The sequence below is a fragment of the Ursus maritimus genome, unplaced genomic scaffold (assembly GCF_017311325.1).
Source record: "Ursus maritimus isolate PB19 unplaced genomic scaffold, ASM1731132v1 scaffold_14, whole genome shotgun sequence".
In the NCBI taxonomy this organism is placed as follows: Eukaryota; Metazoa; Chordata; class Mammalia; order Carnivora; family Ursidae; genus Ursus; species Ursus maritimus.
The window spans coordinates 63,493,384-63,512,027 of NW_024423786.1; the positions used below are offsets into that span (position 1 = coordinate 63,493,384).

General features: G+C 48.9%; 1 protein-coding gene across 1 annotated transcript in view; it reads left to right on the forward strand.

Moving 5' to 3' along the window:
• Positions 1 to 14,308, forward strand: part of SHISA6 (shisa family member 6) — a 271,040-nt gene extending 256,732 nt beyond the window's left edge. Inside the window, exons 8-10 of the mRNA XM_040628333.1 lie at positions 8,592 to 8,648; positions 12,383 to 12,535; positions 13,758 to 14,308. Coding sequence (XP_040484267.1) covers positions 8,592 to 8,648; positions 12,383 to 12,535; positions 13,758 to 14,308 — 761 coding nt within the window. The remainder of the gene's footprint in view (positions 1 to 8,591; positions 8,649 to 12,382; positions 12,536 to 13,757) is intronic.
• Positions 14,309 to 18,644: the final 4,336 nt, after the last annotated feature.

Below are 18,644 nucleotides of genomic sequence, written 5' to 3' on the forward strand. Positions count from 1 at the left end.
GATAGATAGATAGATAGATAGATACAATGACAGTATAAGGGAGGGAGGTTCGTTGGAGCAATATTGGAGCAAAGTTTCCATGTGCTACTGGGAGTAAGTTAGATTGTAATAAGTGAAGGGGCATATTGTAATCCCTAGAGCAATCACTAAGAAAATAACTTTGAAGATACAGTAAAATTGTCAAAGGAATTTAAATGACACCATATAAATAGAGAGGCATACCATGCTCATGGATTGAAAGACTCAACAGAGTAAGCATATCAATTCTCCCAAAATAATATACAGAGTTAACAAAATTCCTATCAATGTCCTCACAGGAGTCGTGTAGGTATAGCTAATATTATTTTAAATTTTATATGGAAAAATAAAGGAACTAGCATAGATAAAATAATTGTTAAAAGGAAAAATAAGCTGGGAGGGATCAGACTACTCAATTTCAAGAAATATACAACTACATTAATCAAGACTGTTTGTATTCATAGGGAATACAGCCAGTGGTATTGTGATCGTGTTGTACGGTGACAGATGGGAGCTACACTTGTGGGGAGCACAGCATAACATATAGACTTGTCAAATCACTATGTTGTATACGTGAAAGTAATGTACCATTGTGTGTCAACTGGACTTCAATAAAAAGGCTGTTCCTGAAAAACAAAAACAAAAAGATTGTTTGGTTTTGGCAGAGAAATGACATGTAGATCAATGGAACAGAACAGAAAGCCCAGGGGTGTCTGGGTGGCTCAGTCATTAAGCATCTGCCTTCAGCTCAGGTCATGATCCCAGGGTCGTGGGATTGAGCCCCACGTTAGGCTCCCTGCTCAGCGATAAGTCTGCTTCTCCCTCTCCCTCTGCTTCTCCCCCTGCTTGTGTTGTCTCTCTCACTGTGTCTCTCTCTGTCAAATAAATAAAATCTTAAAAAAAAAAAGAATAGAAAACCCAGAAATAGATTCAAATAAATATATCCAACTTTTTAAAAACAAATATACAAAAGCAACTAAATGGAGGAAAGAGAGCCTTTACAAGAAATGACGCTAAAGTAACTGGCCGTCAGAAATAAGGGAAGGAAGGAAGAAAGGAAGAGAGGGAGGGAGGGAGGAAGGAGAAAAAATAAAAGCCCTCAACTTAAACCTAAGTCTCATACTGTCTGTAAAAATTAACTCAAAATGGGGCACCTGGGTGGCTCAGTTAGTTAAGCAACAGACTCTTGATTTCAGCTCAGGTCATGATCGCAGGGTCATGAGATCGAGCCCCGTGTTGGGCTCTATGCTGGGCATGGAGCCTGCTTGGGATTCTCTCACTCCCTCTCCCTGTGCCCCTTCCCACCAACTCTCTCTTTCTTAAAAAAATAATAATAATAATAACTCAAAATGGATCATGGACTTAAAACGTAAAATATCAAGGGGGAAAAAACAGGAGAAAATTTAAAATCTTCAGGACCTAGGGCTTGGGAAAAAGTTTTAGACTTGACACAGAAAGCACAATCTATAAAAGAAAAAAATGATAAATTGGACTTCATCAAAATTAAAACTTTTGTTCTGCAAAAGACTCTGTTAAAAGGATGACAAGACAAGCTACAGTCTGGGAGGAAATATTTACAAACCATATATCCTACAAGTAACTATTATCTAGGATATAAAAAGAACTCTCAACATTTAATAGGAAAAATGCAAACAATCTGATTAGAAATGGGCAAAAGTAATCAAGAGATATTTCACTGAAGAAGATATACAGATGAAAAATAAACACATGAAAAGATGTTTAAATTCATTAGCCATTAGGGAAATGCAAAGTATAGCCACAATGAGATATCACTACACAGCTATCATAGCTAACTAAAAATGGCTAAAATAAAAAATAGTGACAACACCAAATGCTCACAAACATGTGGAGAAACTGGATCACTCATTCGTTGCTGGTGGGAATGTAAAATGGCACAGCCACTCTGGAAGACAGTCCGGCAGATTCTTTGAAAGAGTAAACATATAACTACCCCACAATCCAGCAGTTGGATTCCTAAGCATTTATCATCGGAAATTAAGACATGTTGATGCAAAAACCCGCACATGAATGTTTACAGTAACTCTATTCATAATATAACAAAACTGAGAATAACCCAGATGTCCTTCCAAAGATGAATAGTTAAGCTGAGGTACACCCAGATCGTAGAATAGTCACTGCTCGGCAATAAAAAGTAATGAGGTATTGATACACACAACAATCTGGTGGGTCTCCCGTGAATTATGCTTGATGAAAGAATCCAATCCCAAAAGTTACATGCTGTATGATTCCATTTATATAACACTCTTGAAACCACAAAAGTATAGAAACGATGGACAGGTTAATGGTGCCCAGGGGTTAACGAAGGGGTGGGTGCAGGATGGAAGTGGGTATGGCTATACAGGGGCCACAAGAAGAATCCTCCTGGTGATGGAAATGTTATCCACCTTGACTGCATCAATGTCCATATTCTGGTTTTGAGACAGTCTATGGTTTTGTAAAATGATATCACTGGGGAAGTTGGCTAAAGGGTATATAAGATATCTGTATTCTTTCTTTTAGTTGGCATGTGAATCTATAATTATCTCCAAATAAAAAATCTTCCTTGTAGAAAATGATACCATGAAGGCAACATTTATTTTGCTTATAAATCTGTGATTGGGGCAGGGCTCCGTGGGCATAGCTTGTCTCTGGTCTACTTGTTTCAGCTTGGGCAGGCGGAAGACGGGGGGCTGGAATCATGTGAAGTCTTCCTCACTCACATGTCTGCCAGTTGATGTTGGTTGTGGACAGATATCTTAGCCGGAGCTGCAAGCCCTTACCTGTAGCTTTGGCACGTGGCATGGACTTCCTTACAGCATGGTGGCTGGGATCCAAGCCTGAGTGTGCCTCGAGAGAGACAGGTGACACATGACCTTTTGCAACCTTCTTGTGGAAGTTATCCGGTATTACTTCTGTTGTAATGTGTTCACTGAGGCAGTCACCCAGGCTCTGCAGTTTCAAGGAGATGGAGAGGATACCCCCTCTCATGGAGGAGTGGGAATGTTCTGGGAGAACATGTGGGACTAGAACAACACTGTGGCTGTTTTTATAAAATATAATGGGCCCCAGTCTCTAAAGGCTGACCTCTCTTCCAAATCTACAAGACTGCCCATAGCTACATAGTTCACACACCATGAGTCCAACCAAGCAGAGACACCAAACCTCTCTTATAATTCCTCATTTCTGGAAAAGGAGCTCTAACTGGCCCAGGCTGAGTGTGGTATTCACACTTGGTCAAATCAACCATGACCTAGAGTTTGGCCTGTATTAAGGGGAGCAGGGTCATGTCACATACGACTATAGCCAGGAGGTGGGGGGCCACAAAAGAAAGGAGGACAGTTTGGGGCACCTGGGTGGCTCAGTCCATTAAGTGTCTGACTCTTGGTTTCGGCTCAGGTCATGATCTCAGGGTCCTGGGATCGAGCCCCGCACGTCGGGCTCTGCGCTCTGTGGGGAGTCTGCTTGAAGATTCTCTTTCCCTCTTCCTCTGTGCCTCTCCACCACTTGCTCTCACCCTCTCTCTCTAAAATAAATACATAAATCTTTTTTTTTTTTTTTAAAGAAGGGACGACAGTTTCCTGAGCAGGAGGACTTGCTTCTAGCTAACAAGGCAATCGAGAAAGCGCGTAAGGTAGATTTTCTGTAAAAACCGTATGCTCTGTCAAGAGACAAGCATAAAACAACATGACACAGAAAGGTTAGATGTAAAAGGATAGGCAAAGTTTATCAGGCAAATGCAAACAAAAGGAAGGCTGGGTTGGCAATATAAACATCAGATCAAGAGGACTTAAAGACGAGAAAAGGCATGAAGTCGGACAGAAAGGGTTATTTAATGTGGATAAAGAGGGCAGCCACAAAGAAGACATAAGCACCATGAGCCTTCTTGTGCTGAATGATGTGGCTAGGGAATACATAAAAGCAATTCCATGACAAATACCAAGAGAAAATGACAGGAACACAAAGTAGTGGGAGATCCTAATACACGTCCCTCCATCTTTGACAGGGTAAGTAGGCAACGGATGAATTAGGATAGAGGAGAACTCAATGATGTACTTCATGTGTCTGACTAAACAGACATATGCCCATTTTGTACCCTCCAAAAAGAATATATACCTCGTCTCTAAGTACTCATGAAACATGTAGAAAAATCGATCGTATGGTAACCCACAAAGGAAATCTCAATAAATTCCCCAAAGCAGAAAATGTATAGCCCTGTCTCTGACCACGATATAATGAGACAGGAAATTAAGGGCCAAAGCTCAAACCAACACTCCCAAACACTTCGAAATGTAACAACACTCTACTAAAGAACTCTTGGGTCAGAGGGAAAAACAAGGCTGCAATCACAGATCATTTAGGACATTGCAACGAGAAGAACATTGACGAGAAGGTGACAGAGACGAAATCAGAGCTGAAGACCGTATATTATCAACAGAAAAGAGGAAAAGTAAATAGACCAACGATTTGAGCCCAGAAATGAGAAAACGAAAACAAACCAAATCCAAGAAAATTAGGAGGGCAGAAATGAACAAGTCCAAAAGCATAAAATAAGATTTGAAGACAAAACAAAGAATTGATAAATATAAGGGGTAGTTCTTGGAAAAAGAATAATACGGATAAATTGTTGATCCAGAAAGACTTAGAATTTCATATAGAGAGGGTTTTTTTTTTTTTTTTTGAACAATGTTATAGTTTTAAGCTAGTAAAGTTCCACGTGTCCGGTGGGTATAAAACAGAAATGACAAGTTGAATTTAGAGTTGGAAAACTGAATGGGTTAATATGTAAAGAAAATGTTGCCAAGTGTGAGAAGCAGCGTGCGTAATGGTTAAGGGTGGGGGCTTTCGTGCCAGCCCACCTGGGTTTGCACCCCAGATTCACCTGTCAAGCCAATTATCTGACCTCTCCAAACCTCAGTTTCCCTAACTGGTGATTATAACAACAACCATCTCCCAAATTTTTTGTTGCGCCGTCAGTGAAATACTGAGTCAGCCTCCTACTACGGTACTAACGAAAACTCCCTGAAAGACACCAGGCATCATTTAGTATTGCATTCCTCCAAACTTCCCGAGAACTGGTATCTCACGTGCTATGTTAATAGTTTCAGGACACACAGAAAATTTGAATGCTGTTCACCCGACTCAACGAAACCATTATCTTGATGCACAAATTTGTTATCTTAGCACAAAAAAGGACAAACTTTCTTTATGAATATAGATGAATTAAATAAAAATGTGCAAGGGGGGCCTGGGTGGCACAGTCGGTTAAGCGTCGAACTCTTGGTTTTGGCTCAGGTGGTGATCTCAGGGTGGTAAGATCGAGCCCTGTGTCAGGCTCCACACTCAGCAGGGTCGGTGGGGGGGGTCCGGGGGGGGTGGGGAGGAAGGAATCTACTTGAGATTCTCTTTCTCTCTCCCTCTTCCCCTCCCCCCACTACTCACACACTCTCTCTAAAATAAATAAATCTTTAAAAATTTATAAATAACGTATATGCAAATAGAATCCAGTGTTGTAATGAAAGAATCCGACACCAGAATCAAATAAGGGAATTCCCAGGAAGAGAAGAATGGCTCAGAACAAGGAAATCTGTCAATCCACTTCATCACGTGGCCGGGCAGTTGGCAGTGTGTTGATGGAGAAAGACTGCTTTTCATTATTTGCCCAAGGAAATGAGACATAGCCGGGGAGCGGTGTTCAGGGTTGTTGGGTGTAACATTACTGAACTTTTAAAAAATCTAAATATACAATAATAGGGAAATGCTTAACTATGTCTATTAAATAAACACATTATGCTTAAATTATAGATACATACTATAGAGTATTCTATAGAAAGGACTATTGTGAACCCATATAAAATATTTCAAGGAATATTTCAAACTGTGAAAATATATTCAGGATACATTGTCCAATAAGTATAAAGGAAACAGATTTAAAGTAGTATATTTGGGACACTTAACTCTGTGGAAACTGTACGTATTTATCTGTGTGTGTATATGTACGTATATGTACGTATGCCCACGAACGTTGAGGTTCCTTCCTTCTCTTTGCTACTAAAAAATGCTGCAATGAATAACCTCACACATTTGTTATTTTGCACAAATGTGAGGATCAAATCATCGTATTTTTCTCCATTTTAAGAGCTGAAAGCTGATTCTCACGTGTGCAAAATGACAAATGCAAAAGGTGATTCATTGTAACATTGTATGTGTGTCTGTCTGTCCGAATGTAAACATACACGTAGTAATTTCCAGGGGGAGAGAAAGAAAAGGCAATGTAACAAAGTGTCACGGTGGTTATTTTAAGACAGTTTTAATTTTCTCCTTTATGCTTTGAATTTCTCTCCTTAATTAAATGTTAGCAAAACATTCAAAGTGCGATTCAAACAAAAGGAAAAGCATTGCACTTGTAAACAAAATATCTAAATGCGAGACGTTTATCCTGCTTGCAAATGCATCTGTAGAGAAAAATGATAAGGACTACTGCGAATAAGATATTTAGAGAGTTTTTTTTTACAGTTTGGAAATGGGTAGGCCAATAACATATATTCAAATGAAAATCGGTAGGAATATTCGTTTTAAAAAATGTGTGTGAATGTGTTGAGCTCAAGGCACAGAGCACAACTGATGACCAGGAGTTATTAACTGAACTGAATTGGTGCCCCTTTCCTTGGTGGCACCTAGACTCTTAAGACAGAAGATTAGGAGTGTTTCTGTCTAACTGCCACTCACCGTCAATCATTCCACTGGGCTCTTCCATTTTTCGCAGCTGTCTCTGCTGCTGCCATATTCCCTAAAAACAAACCAAAAAATAACAACAACAGAGAGCAATGAAATTGGTTTCTTCCTTGCCTCTGGGGAAGAAGCAAAAGGGGGGGAAAATGATCCTTTATCTCCCTTCCGGGATTCTCTTCTCTTGCTTATATCCAGGTCCAGTGTAGAATTGATTCAACCTTTGGCAAATGGTTTTTTCCCTGGATATAACTTAATATTTGGTCTTGGGAGGGAAGAATACGATTATGTGAGAAACTCTGGCTTGCTGCCCAAAGCCACATCCTTATTGGATAATGTCCATGACTATTTAAAGAGTCTGAACCAAAGGAATGATGTCATGATTCCACTGGTAGGGAAAATTTTGTCTGGTAGGAGTACCCAGGATGATTTGTCTTGGAAATGCCCAGGGACTAGAGCTCAGAGGAATCTGGACACAAAGATACATTGTATTATGGGCCTGGATTTCGGAGGTGCCTATAGAAACTGATTGTGAACTCACCGGATATAGAGGATGAGGGGAGGAAAATGGTGGACCATGACTGGGGTTTTCAAGCCCATAGAACATTAGTGCCCTGGACAGACAGAAGCTTGACCATTGGACAATAACATGATGAGAATGCTCGGCTCACTTTGGGACACAGTGGTTTGGAATGTCTGTAAGCTGTTTAGAGTCAAACCCTATAACCTCAAACAAGAGGTGTATTTGAGAACTATCAGTTTGGGCAAGAAGGTAGAGCCCTCGTGAAGCATCAGTCTGTCGGGAATACAAGAGGCGAAGGGGTCTGGTGAGGGGGGTGAATAGAGAGCAGCCAGGGGCTGTGATGCCAGGGGGAGAAAAGATGGTTTCAAGAGCGAGACGAAAGGAAACAGAAGCAGACCTTCTAGCCCCGAGAGGATGGCACGGCTGTAAACCATGGTTTAGATAAACTTAAGCAAAGACTTCATGCCCCCTTCCCCCCTTGCTTTAGTTGAAATCAGAGGCAAAAAGACAATGTTGAATTGAAGTAATAACATAGGGATGAAGTGTTATTTCGTGGCAAAACCATGGCTGCATTGAGTTTCAGAAGCCCTTAGAATGCCTTGAACTCTGTGCTTTGGCAATGGGCACCCTATTGATTTTGTGACTCGTTCAATCCATGTGGACTTGGCCATTTATAGTGAAAAGAAATGCTTTTGAAATGTCGGGCTGTGTCATGCAGGGGCAGGACAGAGCCTAGAACCCTGGACTCCTGACCCCAAGCAGGGGACAGTTCACGTCAGCTTGCCCCCTCTCGGGAGGCACCCAGACACCTGTGTATAAAGGCCCAGGACGAATCGAATCAAAGCCCGTAAAGGTGTAAGCATCTTAAGCTGGGGCTAACCACACCCTAAAACACCCCTGCCCCCCAAAAGGATCTGCTTCCCTTGCCCAGTTCCCCACCCCATGTGTGTGGGGTGTTTTGCCAAATGGCCCTCAGTCTCCCTTCTCCTCCACCCACCTCCACCCCAACAAACCCCTGTTGCCGGTCAGCCAGATCCACAGATGTGAGCGGGTCTCCATGGTGACAGAGGAAGCCTTGGTGCAGAAGGAGACAGACACAAGCAGCAGAGGGAAGGTTCTTTGCGCCTTACACACCGCCTCCTGCCCTTCGCGTTTCCAGGGCATCGAAGTTGCCCAGGCTTTTCAGAAGGGCACCCTTGGACACAGACAAGCGTATCAGGTGTCAAAGAGACGCGCTGTTGTGCGGGAGAGACAATGAAATGCCTGAACTCTTCTTTAAACATCTCTTTTCTATGATTTCCAGGTGACCATCAGTATAACCATCCGATTTTAAGCAGTGCTGCCCAGACCCCTACACATGGTGAGAGACGGCTGTGAGCGCTCCGCGTTCCATCCCCATTCCGAGTGGTTCCATCCTGACTACTGATGCGCGTCAGGCATCAGACATATGGTCATGACTCACTGATGCCCACGAGGTGTAAGGAGCCCACAAGGGCTCAGTCCCACCCTTAGACCGTTGACCCCCTCATGTCCTGTCTCTGACACCGGAAGGATCTTCCAGCATGCAAAGGAAGGCATGAGACCCTTCCTTAGCCCACTCTCATGCACAATCTAGATCACTTCCTGCGGTCATCGATTCCATATGTCCACAGCAAGAAGGGAGCACTCGCCTTGGCCTGAGGCTGCTTGTGGTACCATTGACTAATGGCATGGGACTTGGCATAAACCCCATCAATCCACCCCAAACCAAGTAAGATTTGCTAACACTCAAAACCAGACCGGGTGACCTGAGCGTTCGCCCCTGGGCAGGGGAGGAAACTCGAGGCTGTAGAGAGCAGGAGTGTGAGAACAGCGCCAGAGGCTTACAAAGCCACGTTTCCTTCCTATCACTTCCTCCTGCCAGGTCGCAAGGTAACATCTGGAACTGCAGAGAAAAACTATTTTGGGGACCGGCTCAAAGCTTGGTAGCACACAAGACAGTCATGTAAATTATGAACTATCAGTCATCGCTCTGTCTTTGCTCTGAAGGAGTAAAAACACCATTAAATTTTAGGGAGAGAGAAACTCAAAACAAAGATAAAATCTGCAGCTCGCTTAGCAGAGCCTCCTGTGAGATTATGCACTGACGTGTGGAGTATTATAATCAGGAGGTTAAAACTGGACTATTTTGATGTCCTTCTCTAGGGCTAGGTCCCTGGTGGAAATAGGTGACAAAGGCAATAGTTTAATAAGCCATTTCAGGTTGCAGGGTCTAGGGGAAAAAAACAGAACTGGAAGACATTGGAGAGATCCGTTAAGAAGCAGCAGGTCCCAGGGGGGATGTGGACAGCGGGAAAAGACAGACGGGTTCAGATAGAAAACATGGCGGAGAAAGAATCGGGAAAACTTTGTCACTCACTGAATATGGCGGACATGAATATGGCCGACGAGAGTCAACTGTGAGTAAAATGGCGAGCCGTGCTCCATTAGAAGAGCGGGGGTTCTTAGGAACACAATCTGGAGAGGCAGGAAAGCAGCCAGTGTGTAGGGGAGATGAAGCTGTCCATGGTGCATTTGGATGTGGACATCTGAAGCTGCAGAGGACCACAGGAGGGTCAAGAAAAATGATTTAGCAGGCAGCTAGAAATGCAGACGGGCAGTCTGGAGGCAGGTTACAGCTGAAGATGTCAGGGATGTTTTGGAAGCAGGAACAGACGCCCTGGGAGTGGGGGCACAGACTGTGCGGAGAAGGCTGAAAGAGGAAAGCAGAAGGCAGAAGCAGAGAGCCTCGGGGATGCCCATGGTGATGACACAGTTGTAGGAAGAGGAGCCAGAAAAGGCAAACGAGGAATGCTCTGCTCACTCCTGAACATTCTGGAAGGATAAGTAGGAGCTGGGTTTCTCCAGAAGCCAACACAAGCCCAGCCTCCTGAGGACAGAAGGAGGAGCCATTCTTCCCTACTCCTCTCCCTGTCTTTTTTTTTTCCCAGCTGGTACAAGGGGGCGAGGTCGGGTAGATCTGGTCCATGCCCTTGAGCAGCTCACAGCCTGGTGGGAGCAGGGTTTTCTCTGTATCTCTTCCTTGGAGGCTACACTTTCCCCCAGGAGCTGGCAGAGTGACCACCAAAGGGCAAGGTGGCCTGTGTCAACTTGATTAACCAAAGAGCATTAACTGGGTCCTGATTCGGGGCCAAACGCTACGAAGGCAACAAATTGGAAAGCAAGATTTCTGCTGTCAAGGACATTGCCGTCTTTGGCTATCAACAAGACCAGCTCAAGTAAACTGATCAGAGATCACACAGACACTAAACTGGGTGGGATTGCCACGAAGAGGAATAGGGGCTTGAAGACCAGATATCACTGTGGGCTGAAAAGCTGTGACATCGCCTTAGCGAGGAGTCTTGAGTGAAGAGAGAATCTGGACAGGGATGAGTAAGGAAGGACATTGCGATAGGAGAGAGAGCATGAGCAAGGGGGCGGGGGTAATCACGGTGGAGACAGAAGACAAACAAGAGCTGGCCTCGGCTCAGCAGCATGAGTTGGAGAACAGTGGGGTTGGGGAGAAGAGCATCCAGAAACGTTGCGTTTGGAAGTGGATGAGCTGAGCTATGCCCTCGGTGGGAGTACGATGCCAAGAGGCAGAGGGAAGTTTATTCTTCTCCAGCATCACCCAAAGTGAAGATAGGAGAGCTAGGGGACCAGTGGCTGTTACCCAGCTCTGGACAGCAGTACTCCCAGCTTCCTGCCCACTCCACTTGCTGGCATCCGTCCTGATCCATGCCAGGGAGGCTCTTTCTGAACAGCATGTTCTGATCTCTCGGGGATGTAGAGCGTCCCTCACCCCCTCACATATGTACCGAGCTGGCATGAACACCAGCTCATTGGCTGGGCTCCCCTGGCTCCATCCCCAGTGTCTGGGGCGACCAGTGAAGGCAGGAAGGATAGAGAAGCTGGGAGTTCCCTGGAGTGAGGCTGCCCTTGGACCAAGCCTAGCAGGTGCTTCTCTTTGCCCCCCAGTTCCCAGGATTCCTGACTTCCATAGTTTGGCACTCTTTGACGAGAGGCAGGGGGAGCCACCGTCTGGCCATTCTTGGGGGGTCCCAAACCAAAGAGGATGAAGGGACAATGAGAGAGCCACCTGCCTACCTCATTTCGGGGAATGGTACCACTGTTGACTTCCCGCTGAGGCACAGCAAGTCCGTCAAGCACCAAGGCATGCTCGCTTCCGTCCTTCCCAAGCACTCCCTCGCCCCTACCTGCATCTCCTCTCTCCTCCCAACCACAGAGCCACGCTCACCTCATTCACCTCATTAATCATCCAGCTCATCGCCTGCTCATCCTTTCTTCCATTCCTCCTCCTGTTCCTTTCCCTCCTGGTCTCTGGCATTGAACACACTCCCTTCTCTCTCTTCAGAGTGTGGAATCTCCAGGCTCTGTCTCAAGGGAAGGAGGGAGGAAAGGGGACTGAGGTGCTAAGCATTTTGCCTGCATTCTTCCCTCCAGGGGCTCAGAGATAGCCAAGGGGGCCTTAGGGGAAAGTACTGTAGGAGGAGGAAGTAATTTTGTAGCTCACAGTGGCCTGTTGGGTGCAGGGCTTGGGGAGGCCCAAGGCTAAAGGAGGTGATGTGAGGGACAGAATGAGGGATGGAATGACATCATAGACCGTGTGGGATAGCGTCTTAGTGGAGCTGGAGTCCTGGACCCAGTTCTATGGGTATGTGGACAAGACCAGTCACTCCACCTCTTTCAAATTCAGTTTTTTCTGAGCCTGAGAGCTATGTGGGAAAGGACAGAACTTTCAAACCAAAGTAGACCATTTTATGAGCCCCCCTCAGCTCTATCAGGCTTATGTTTTCATCAGACACATATGGGGAGGAGTTTGCCATTCAAGGAAGGGCAAGCCACCAGCATGGCCAGTGACAGCGAACACAGCACCTGCCCCCAGGCTTCTAGATAGCTGGGACTGGGTATGAGGGACTGAGTCACCAGCACCACCCATGTCCTAGTGCAGGGGGCCAGGAAAGCAGGATGAGGAGTGAGAGCTAGAACCTGGACCCTCCCCTCCACCTGCCCTGTGTCCTCACGAATGCCATGCACCCCTCCCTTCTTTTGCAGAGAAACCACGGATGAACAACATCCTGACATCGGCAACCGAGCCCTATGACCTCTCCTTCTCCCGCTCCTTCCAGAACTTGGCCCACCTGCCCCCATCCTACGAGTCTGCAGTGAAGACCCACCCCAGCAAGTACTCATCCTTGAAGAGACTCAGTAAGTGGGGTTTTCTCGGGCTTAGGGTCTGCTTCTGGGGCCTCTGTGACATCCTCTCGTGTGTTTCTCTCTTGCCCTACCCCTGAGGGGACAGGTGTGGGGTTCCAAGAATAAAGAGTGAGGCTATGTGAGTCTAGGGAGGTTCCGGACATGGGTGGGTTTAAGACCCATGAAGACAATGTCAAGAAGGTACACGGCAGGAGAGCTCTTCTTTCCTAGCTTTCTAACCCTTGGACCTTCTGCCTCCATGTCCCCATGGGGGCTCTTTTCATGACCACCCAACAGTGGGCCTGAGCCTTTGCTTGACGCTATGGGGGCGACCTACCCTGATGGAATTCATCCCACGGGTCTCCAAGTTGGAATGGTGAATTTCTACGGCTAGAAGCGGGGGTCCCTGGTGATCTGAGGAATCTGATGAATGGTGGGGAAGAGGGAGGCAGGATCAACCCATCCAGGACCCTCTGGGCAAACTGTAGAGCCGTCAGCATGCCCACGTTCTGCAGAGATTTGGAAAACCGTAGGAAGCCTCGTCCCTGGAATTTGGGGCAAAGCAGGCTGGTGTGCGTCCTGCGGAAGTTCAAGGGTAGAGTGGTCCGGATTGAGTGAGGTCCACATAGAGGACTGTTCTGGGCTGCTCAGCAGCGAAGCAGGTGTTGGCTTGATTCTGTGCAGGCGTGGGGCTGGAGGCCCGTGTGTTGGCTTCCTAGCCAGAGAAGGTGTTACTATGTTCCTAAGTTACCAGCCAAGCATGTTCACGAGTGCCTCCTGGTTGGAGCTTCCTTGGAGGAGAGGCTCTGAACCCTGTCAGAAGGCCACCAACTGCCTCTCCAGTGTTTCAGCCAGAGCTGTCCTGTTTCGGGACCATACTGTGGTCGAAACAGCCCTAGAGCAGGATCTTGGGGGCTTGGCCATGCCAGCCACTCTGCCCTGAGCTCCCTGGGGACCTTCAGGAAGTCCCTGCACCCCTGGATGCTCAGGGTGGTCCTGGACCAGAGGCATCAGCATTGCTCGGAGCCCATGAGAGTTGCAGACTCTCGGGTCCACTACCGGCCGGGACATTTGAATCAGAATCTGCATTTCACAAGCCCCCCGGGGACTGGCTTTGCACATTCAGCCAGAGAAGTTCTCCTCCACCTTTCTGGGCCGTGGGGTCTTTGTTCAGGTCTGGCCGCGCTGTCACAGTGTCAGCCCAGCTGACGTCTCTCTCTCTCCCTCTCCCCAGCGGACAAGGAAGCTGATGAGTATTACATGAGGCGGCGGCACCTGCCCGACCTGGCTGCCCGTGGCACCCTTCCCCTCAACGTCATCCAGATGTCCCAGCAGAAGCCCTTACCTCGAGAGAGACCGCGGCGGCCCATCCGGGCCATGTCACAGGACAGGGTCCTGTCCCCGGAGCGGGGCCTGCCCGACGACTTCGGCTTGCCCTACGACCGCATCCTGTCCGACGAGCAGCTGCTGTCCACGGAGCGCCTGCACTCCCAGGACCCGCTGCTGTCCCCGGAGCGGACGGCCTTCCCCGAGCAGTCCCTGTCGCGGGCCATCTCGCACACGGACGTCTTTGTGTCCACGCCCGTGCTGGACCGCTACCGCATGACCAAGATGCACTCCCATCCCAGTGCCTCCAGTAACTCCTATGCCACCCTGGGCAAGAGCCAGACGGCCGCCAAGCGCCAGGCCTTCGCCTCCCGCAGACACAACACGGTGGAGCAGCTGCACTACATCCCCGGCCACCACACCTGCTACACAGCCAGCAAGACGGAAGTGACCGTGTGACTGGCGGGCCGGGGCGGGGCCGCCGGGCGGGGCGGGGCGGGGCCAGGAGGGGCCTGGCGCGGAGCCTCTGGCCCCGGGCGGCTCCCCTCCCTCGTCCCCTCTGCAGGAGGAGGGGGTGGGCCGCCTCTGCCCAGAAAGCCATACCCCCGGGGGGACACAGCCCGGTGGCTTGGCACAGCACACTCAGACTTGGGATCTAGAGCGATCTCTCTCACTCTCGCAGAAGCATCGAGGGGAGTGAGGCGAGGGGCTAGGCCCCAGTCCCACCCCCCCACCCCCACCACTAACTCCCTTTCAGCCCCTTGTCCCTCTCCCCCTCCAGGGGGCTCAGCGGCGGGTTCTGTCAGCCAAGAGACCCTGGCCTCACCGTGGTCCGAAGCCGCCTGGGTCTGGACTGGCCAGCAGGTGCAGTCAACGGGCTGACCAAATAGGCTACTTGGTCTCGTGCATTTACCTACAACCACGTCACAGGAATCTTCTAGTGCCTACAAACTGCCTGCTCGCTCTCTCAGAGCCAGGGAGCTGCTGTGTCCATAAGCACAATAACGTTCTCTTCTGCCTGCTGGAACGCTCTGGTCCCCACTGAGTGGCCCTTCCTTCGTTGACCCCCCTCGGGACACCCCCTGCCCTGTGCCCCTCCCCCAAGGCCCGGGATGGGGAGGGGTTCCCTTTCTTCAGCTGCCTCCCCAATGTTGGGAACCCCCCAGTTCTAGCTGGCTGCCCCCCCCCCCACAGGCCCTCCCGACCCCCTCCTCTAGCCCTAGCTGTTTGACCCCTGAGCCCTCTGGGGCTTTGCCCCAGCCCTCCCAGAGGAGAGTCACAATGGGGTGCAGGGACTTTGGGGGTGCCCTCCCCAGCAACCTATCTCCACACTTCCTCCAGGCCTCTAGGTCTGAACTATGACCCGACGCTCAGGCCTGCCTTCCCCTCCTTTGCTCTGCTCCCCGAGGCCTCTGCCCATGGCCAGAGAGTGGAGGGGGGGGCCCACTGTGATGCCCTGGGCCTCAGGGGCTCGCCATTCCCATCACCACAGGCTCTGCCTGTCTCCCACCGCACAGGTCAGGCAGGCAGAGGCAGAGGCTTCTAGAGAGGGTGGCTCAGCCCCCAGCCAAGGAGGACCCCAGGCAGTGGTCCTGCGCCTTGCCCACCCCTCTCTCCCACCACTGCCCACCTGCTTGGCCCCTTCTCTGTTCAGTGCTCGCTCTCTCTGCCTCCTCCCCCTGCAGTTCCATTACCCAGACCAGTGCCTCCTCTGAATCCAAGCAGCAGAGACCCATTAGCAAATGCAGATAATGGTACTCGGGGCTATGGGTCTGGGGGTTAACTGGGCAGCTCCCCTCCCCTCCCCTGCAGGGGGGCACTCGGGCACCAGGCAGATCCAAGCCTTCAGCTCTGTTTGGGGGGCCACCCCTGCCGGCCCTACTCAGCCCATTCTCTGCCTCCAACCTGGGCAGTGGGCAGTGGGCAGGGTGTAACAACCCCCTGGAGAGTGAATAGTGAACTAAGGAGCATCCACCTCCCCAAGACCAGAGCCTGGGGGGAGAGAAGGGGCTCCCCCATTCTCAGGGCCAGGGCACTTCCTTGGGCTGGGGCTAGGGGAATCAGTCCCAGACAGTTGGGGAAAGGTATGATACAAAAAAATGTGACTGTTGCCACACTCCGACTCCAAAAGCAAGGACCTTAAACTGGGATTTTAGATTCCCCTAGTTCTGCATACAACATGTATGGTCCTTTAACAAGGGGGCCAGGCAGGGGGGACGCCCCAGTGTCAGCCCTGGGAATTTTTAATCTCACCAAGTCTACAATCCATAGAAAACTCAATTGACTGAGTCCTCATACTTATTTCAAGAATTCCAAAGCTCTTGTCTCCCCCTCAAGGCTCATCATGAGGGGATTGAGGCTGGGGGTGATGAACACAGCTCTCAGCTTCCGCACTGGGATGGCATCACTGGGACTGTGAGGCTGTGAGGACAGGGATCACTCTCTGCTTTCCTCCCCTACAAACACATAAACCTTCTCAAGGGCTGGTCCCCAAGGGTTTATGAGAGTTTGTTCCAGAAGGCAAGGCTAAGAGGGTTGGGGTGGAGGAAACCAATCTAAATGGAGCAGTTGGCCACTCCCAGAAATAAAGGTGTGTCTCACAGCTGATCCCCCCCCCCCCAAACCCACTGCCCTCTAATCCAGCCTCCCCTTGAAGGCTACCTGCTGGTACAGAGGGGAAAGGGTGGAAATCCCCTCCCCAGTTGTGTGCACACATACATCCCAAACCAGAAACCTGATCTCATCCCGCGTCGGAAGCATCTTCTCCGCACCAAGTTCTCCAGGCGTCAGGATGATGCTTCTCTCCTGCCCTGTCTGTCTGTCTGTCTCAGGGGTTGTCTGATAGGTTGATTCCAAAGCATTTCTCATCTCAGCCTTATTGTTGTCCAGTTTAAAGCCTCTGGTGTCAGTCAGATCAGAAAATTCTACCTAACGCTTAAAATGCTTACTTTGGTTCAATGATTCTTCTGCTTCATACTTGGGGAAGGAAGGAAGGAAGGGAGGGAGGGAGGAAGGAAGGAAGGAAGGAAGGGAGGGAGGAAGGAAGGAAAAAACTGAAGTCTACAGACCTGCTCTAGTTCAGTCCTTCATTTCAAAATCCATAAAATTATGTCTCAACGGGGATACAGAAATATTGCACTTATTCCGTTGTCCCAACCATGTTAGCAGAATAAGCAAAGCCACATGACCAGACGAGTTCATATAGCAGAGAAGAGAAGGTTCTGGGCGGGAACCCAGATATCATGACTCCCAGCCCCACCAGGCTGGTGGCCACTAGCATACATAGAAAGGTCATCCCATCCCCACAACGAAAGCCCTCCTCTCCTGGTAAGGGCAGCCCAAAGCCCCAAACCTCCCTCCGCTTGTTTTGTTCTTTGTGTGCATTTCCATTGCTCTGGTGGGAATGGACGGGGCTCTACATGGGCCCTCTCCTGCCCTGATCTTTCATGGCAGCCAAGGTCTCCCAATCCCTCACACCCTTCCACCCTCCCTGGCTTGCTTCCTCCAGTTAATGCTTGGCTCCATAAGTTCTTAAGTCACAAAGGCTTTCCCAAGAATTCCTTTACCTTACTAACTGGGGTTCCACCCGCGTGGCTCCCTAGGGTCTTGGGTGATGGGTCTGCCTTTTAGAAAGTTCTAGACATCCCCTTAATTCAAACTTCTCTTCCGCTCTCTCCACTCTCACACCCAGAAACTCCTATTTCAACCTCAGTCTTCTATGTCGCTCCAGTCGTTCCTTCCTCTCGTCTTCCTGGCTCTGCCCTCTTCCCCCATGTACTTTCCTCCATCTCTAATTTGTTTTCCCTCATCCTGCTACACTCTAGTCCTCAGTGAAAACAAGCAAAGAAGGAGACGTTCTTCAAGACTTCTGCTTGCCTCCTTGGTTTATCACTGACCTCTCCTGTTCCTAAAAGGTGATGCCCCAGGCCATGCAGTCAAGAGCTCTACCCCTCTGATCTTTGGGAGGTGAGGGAGAGAACTGGCCTGTCAGAGACATCATGGTTGGAAGGTCAGCTTTGGTTCCTGCAGCTGGCAAGTCCCCTGGAGCTCCTGCCCAGCCTGCCATGAGCCCCAAGGCTCCTGTTCTGGCCAAAGATTCATATCCTTGATGGCTCTCGGCCACTGTGCCACCTTGCTTATGCCCGTCCTGCTTGTGTGTGTCACAGATACCCCCTTGGTCTCAAAAGATGGGAGAGCCTCATGACTCTCCAAGCATGGAGAAATATCCATTCCAATCACCCTGCTGCCAAACAATCCATTTTTCTTTCTTCAGAGATCCTTTGTCTGCCACCAGCCTTCCATCCTCAGATTTTATCCACAGGCAACCGTGGACTTGATCCAAGGTCATCTGAAGGGGCTGCTGGACCCTAGGCAGCACCTGCTCTGAGAAGGGTTTGACGTGTTACCTCCCACAGACATTCCTCCACCATCCTCCCCAAACCTGGGAAATTTTGCTCTGGAGTATTTTCAAGGAAGCTTGTTGTGTTCTAATGAAGTATTTTTCAGGGTTCAAATGTTATTTTTTATAAATGCAGCATTTTAATGACAGATTCAATATGAAAGATATGTCTTCCTGGGCTCTATATTTAATTTCAGAAGGCAGCATGCTACAGGAGGAAAAAGCACAGGGCTGAGGCTCTTGGAGACATGGCTTTGGCCCTGGCTTTGTCTCCATCTTGCCGCGTGACCAAGGACGAGTCACGATCTCTCTCAGTGCCTCAGTTTCCCATCTGTAAAATGAGGGGCTTTGACTACATGAGCTCTGAAGCTTTCATCCAGCTCTTACATTCTAGGG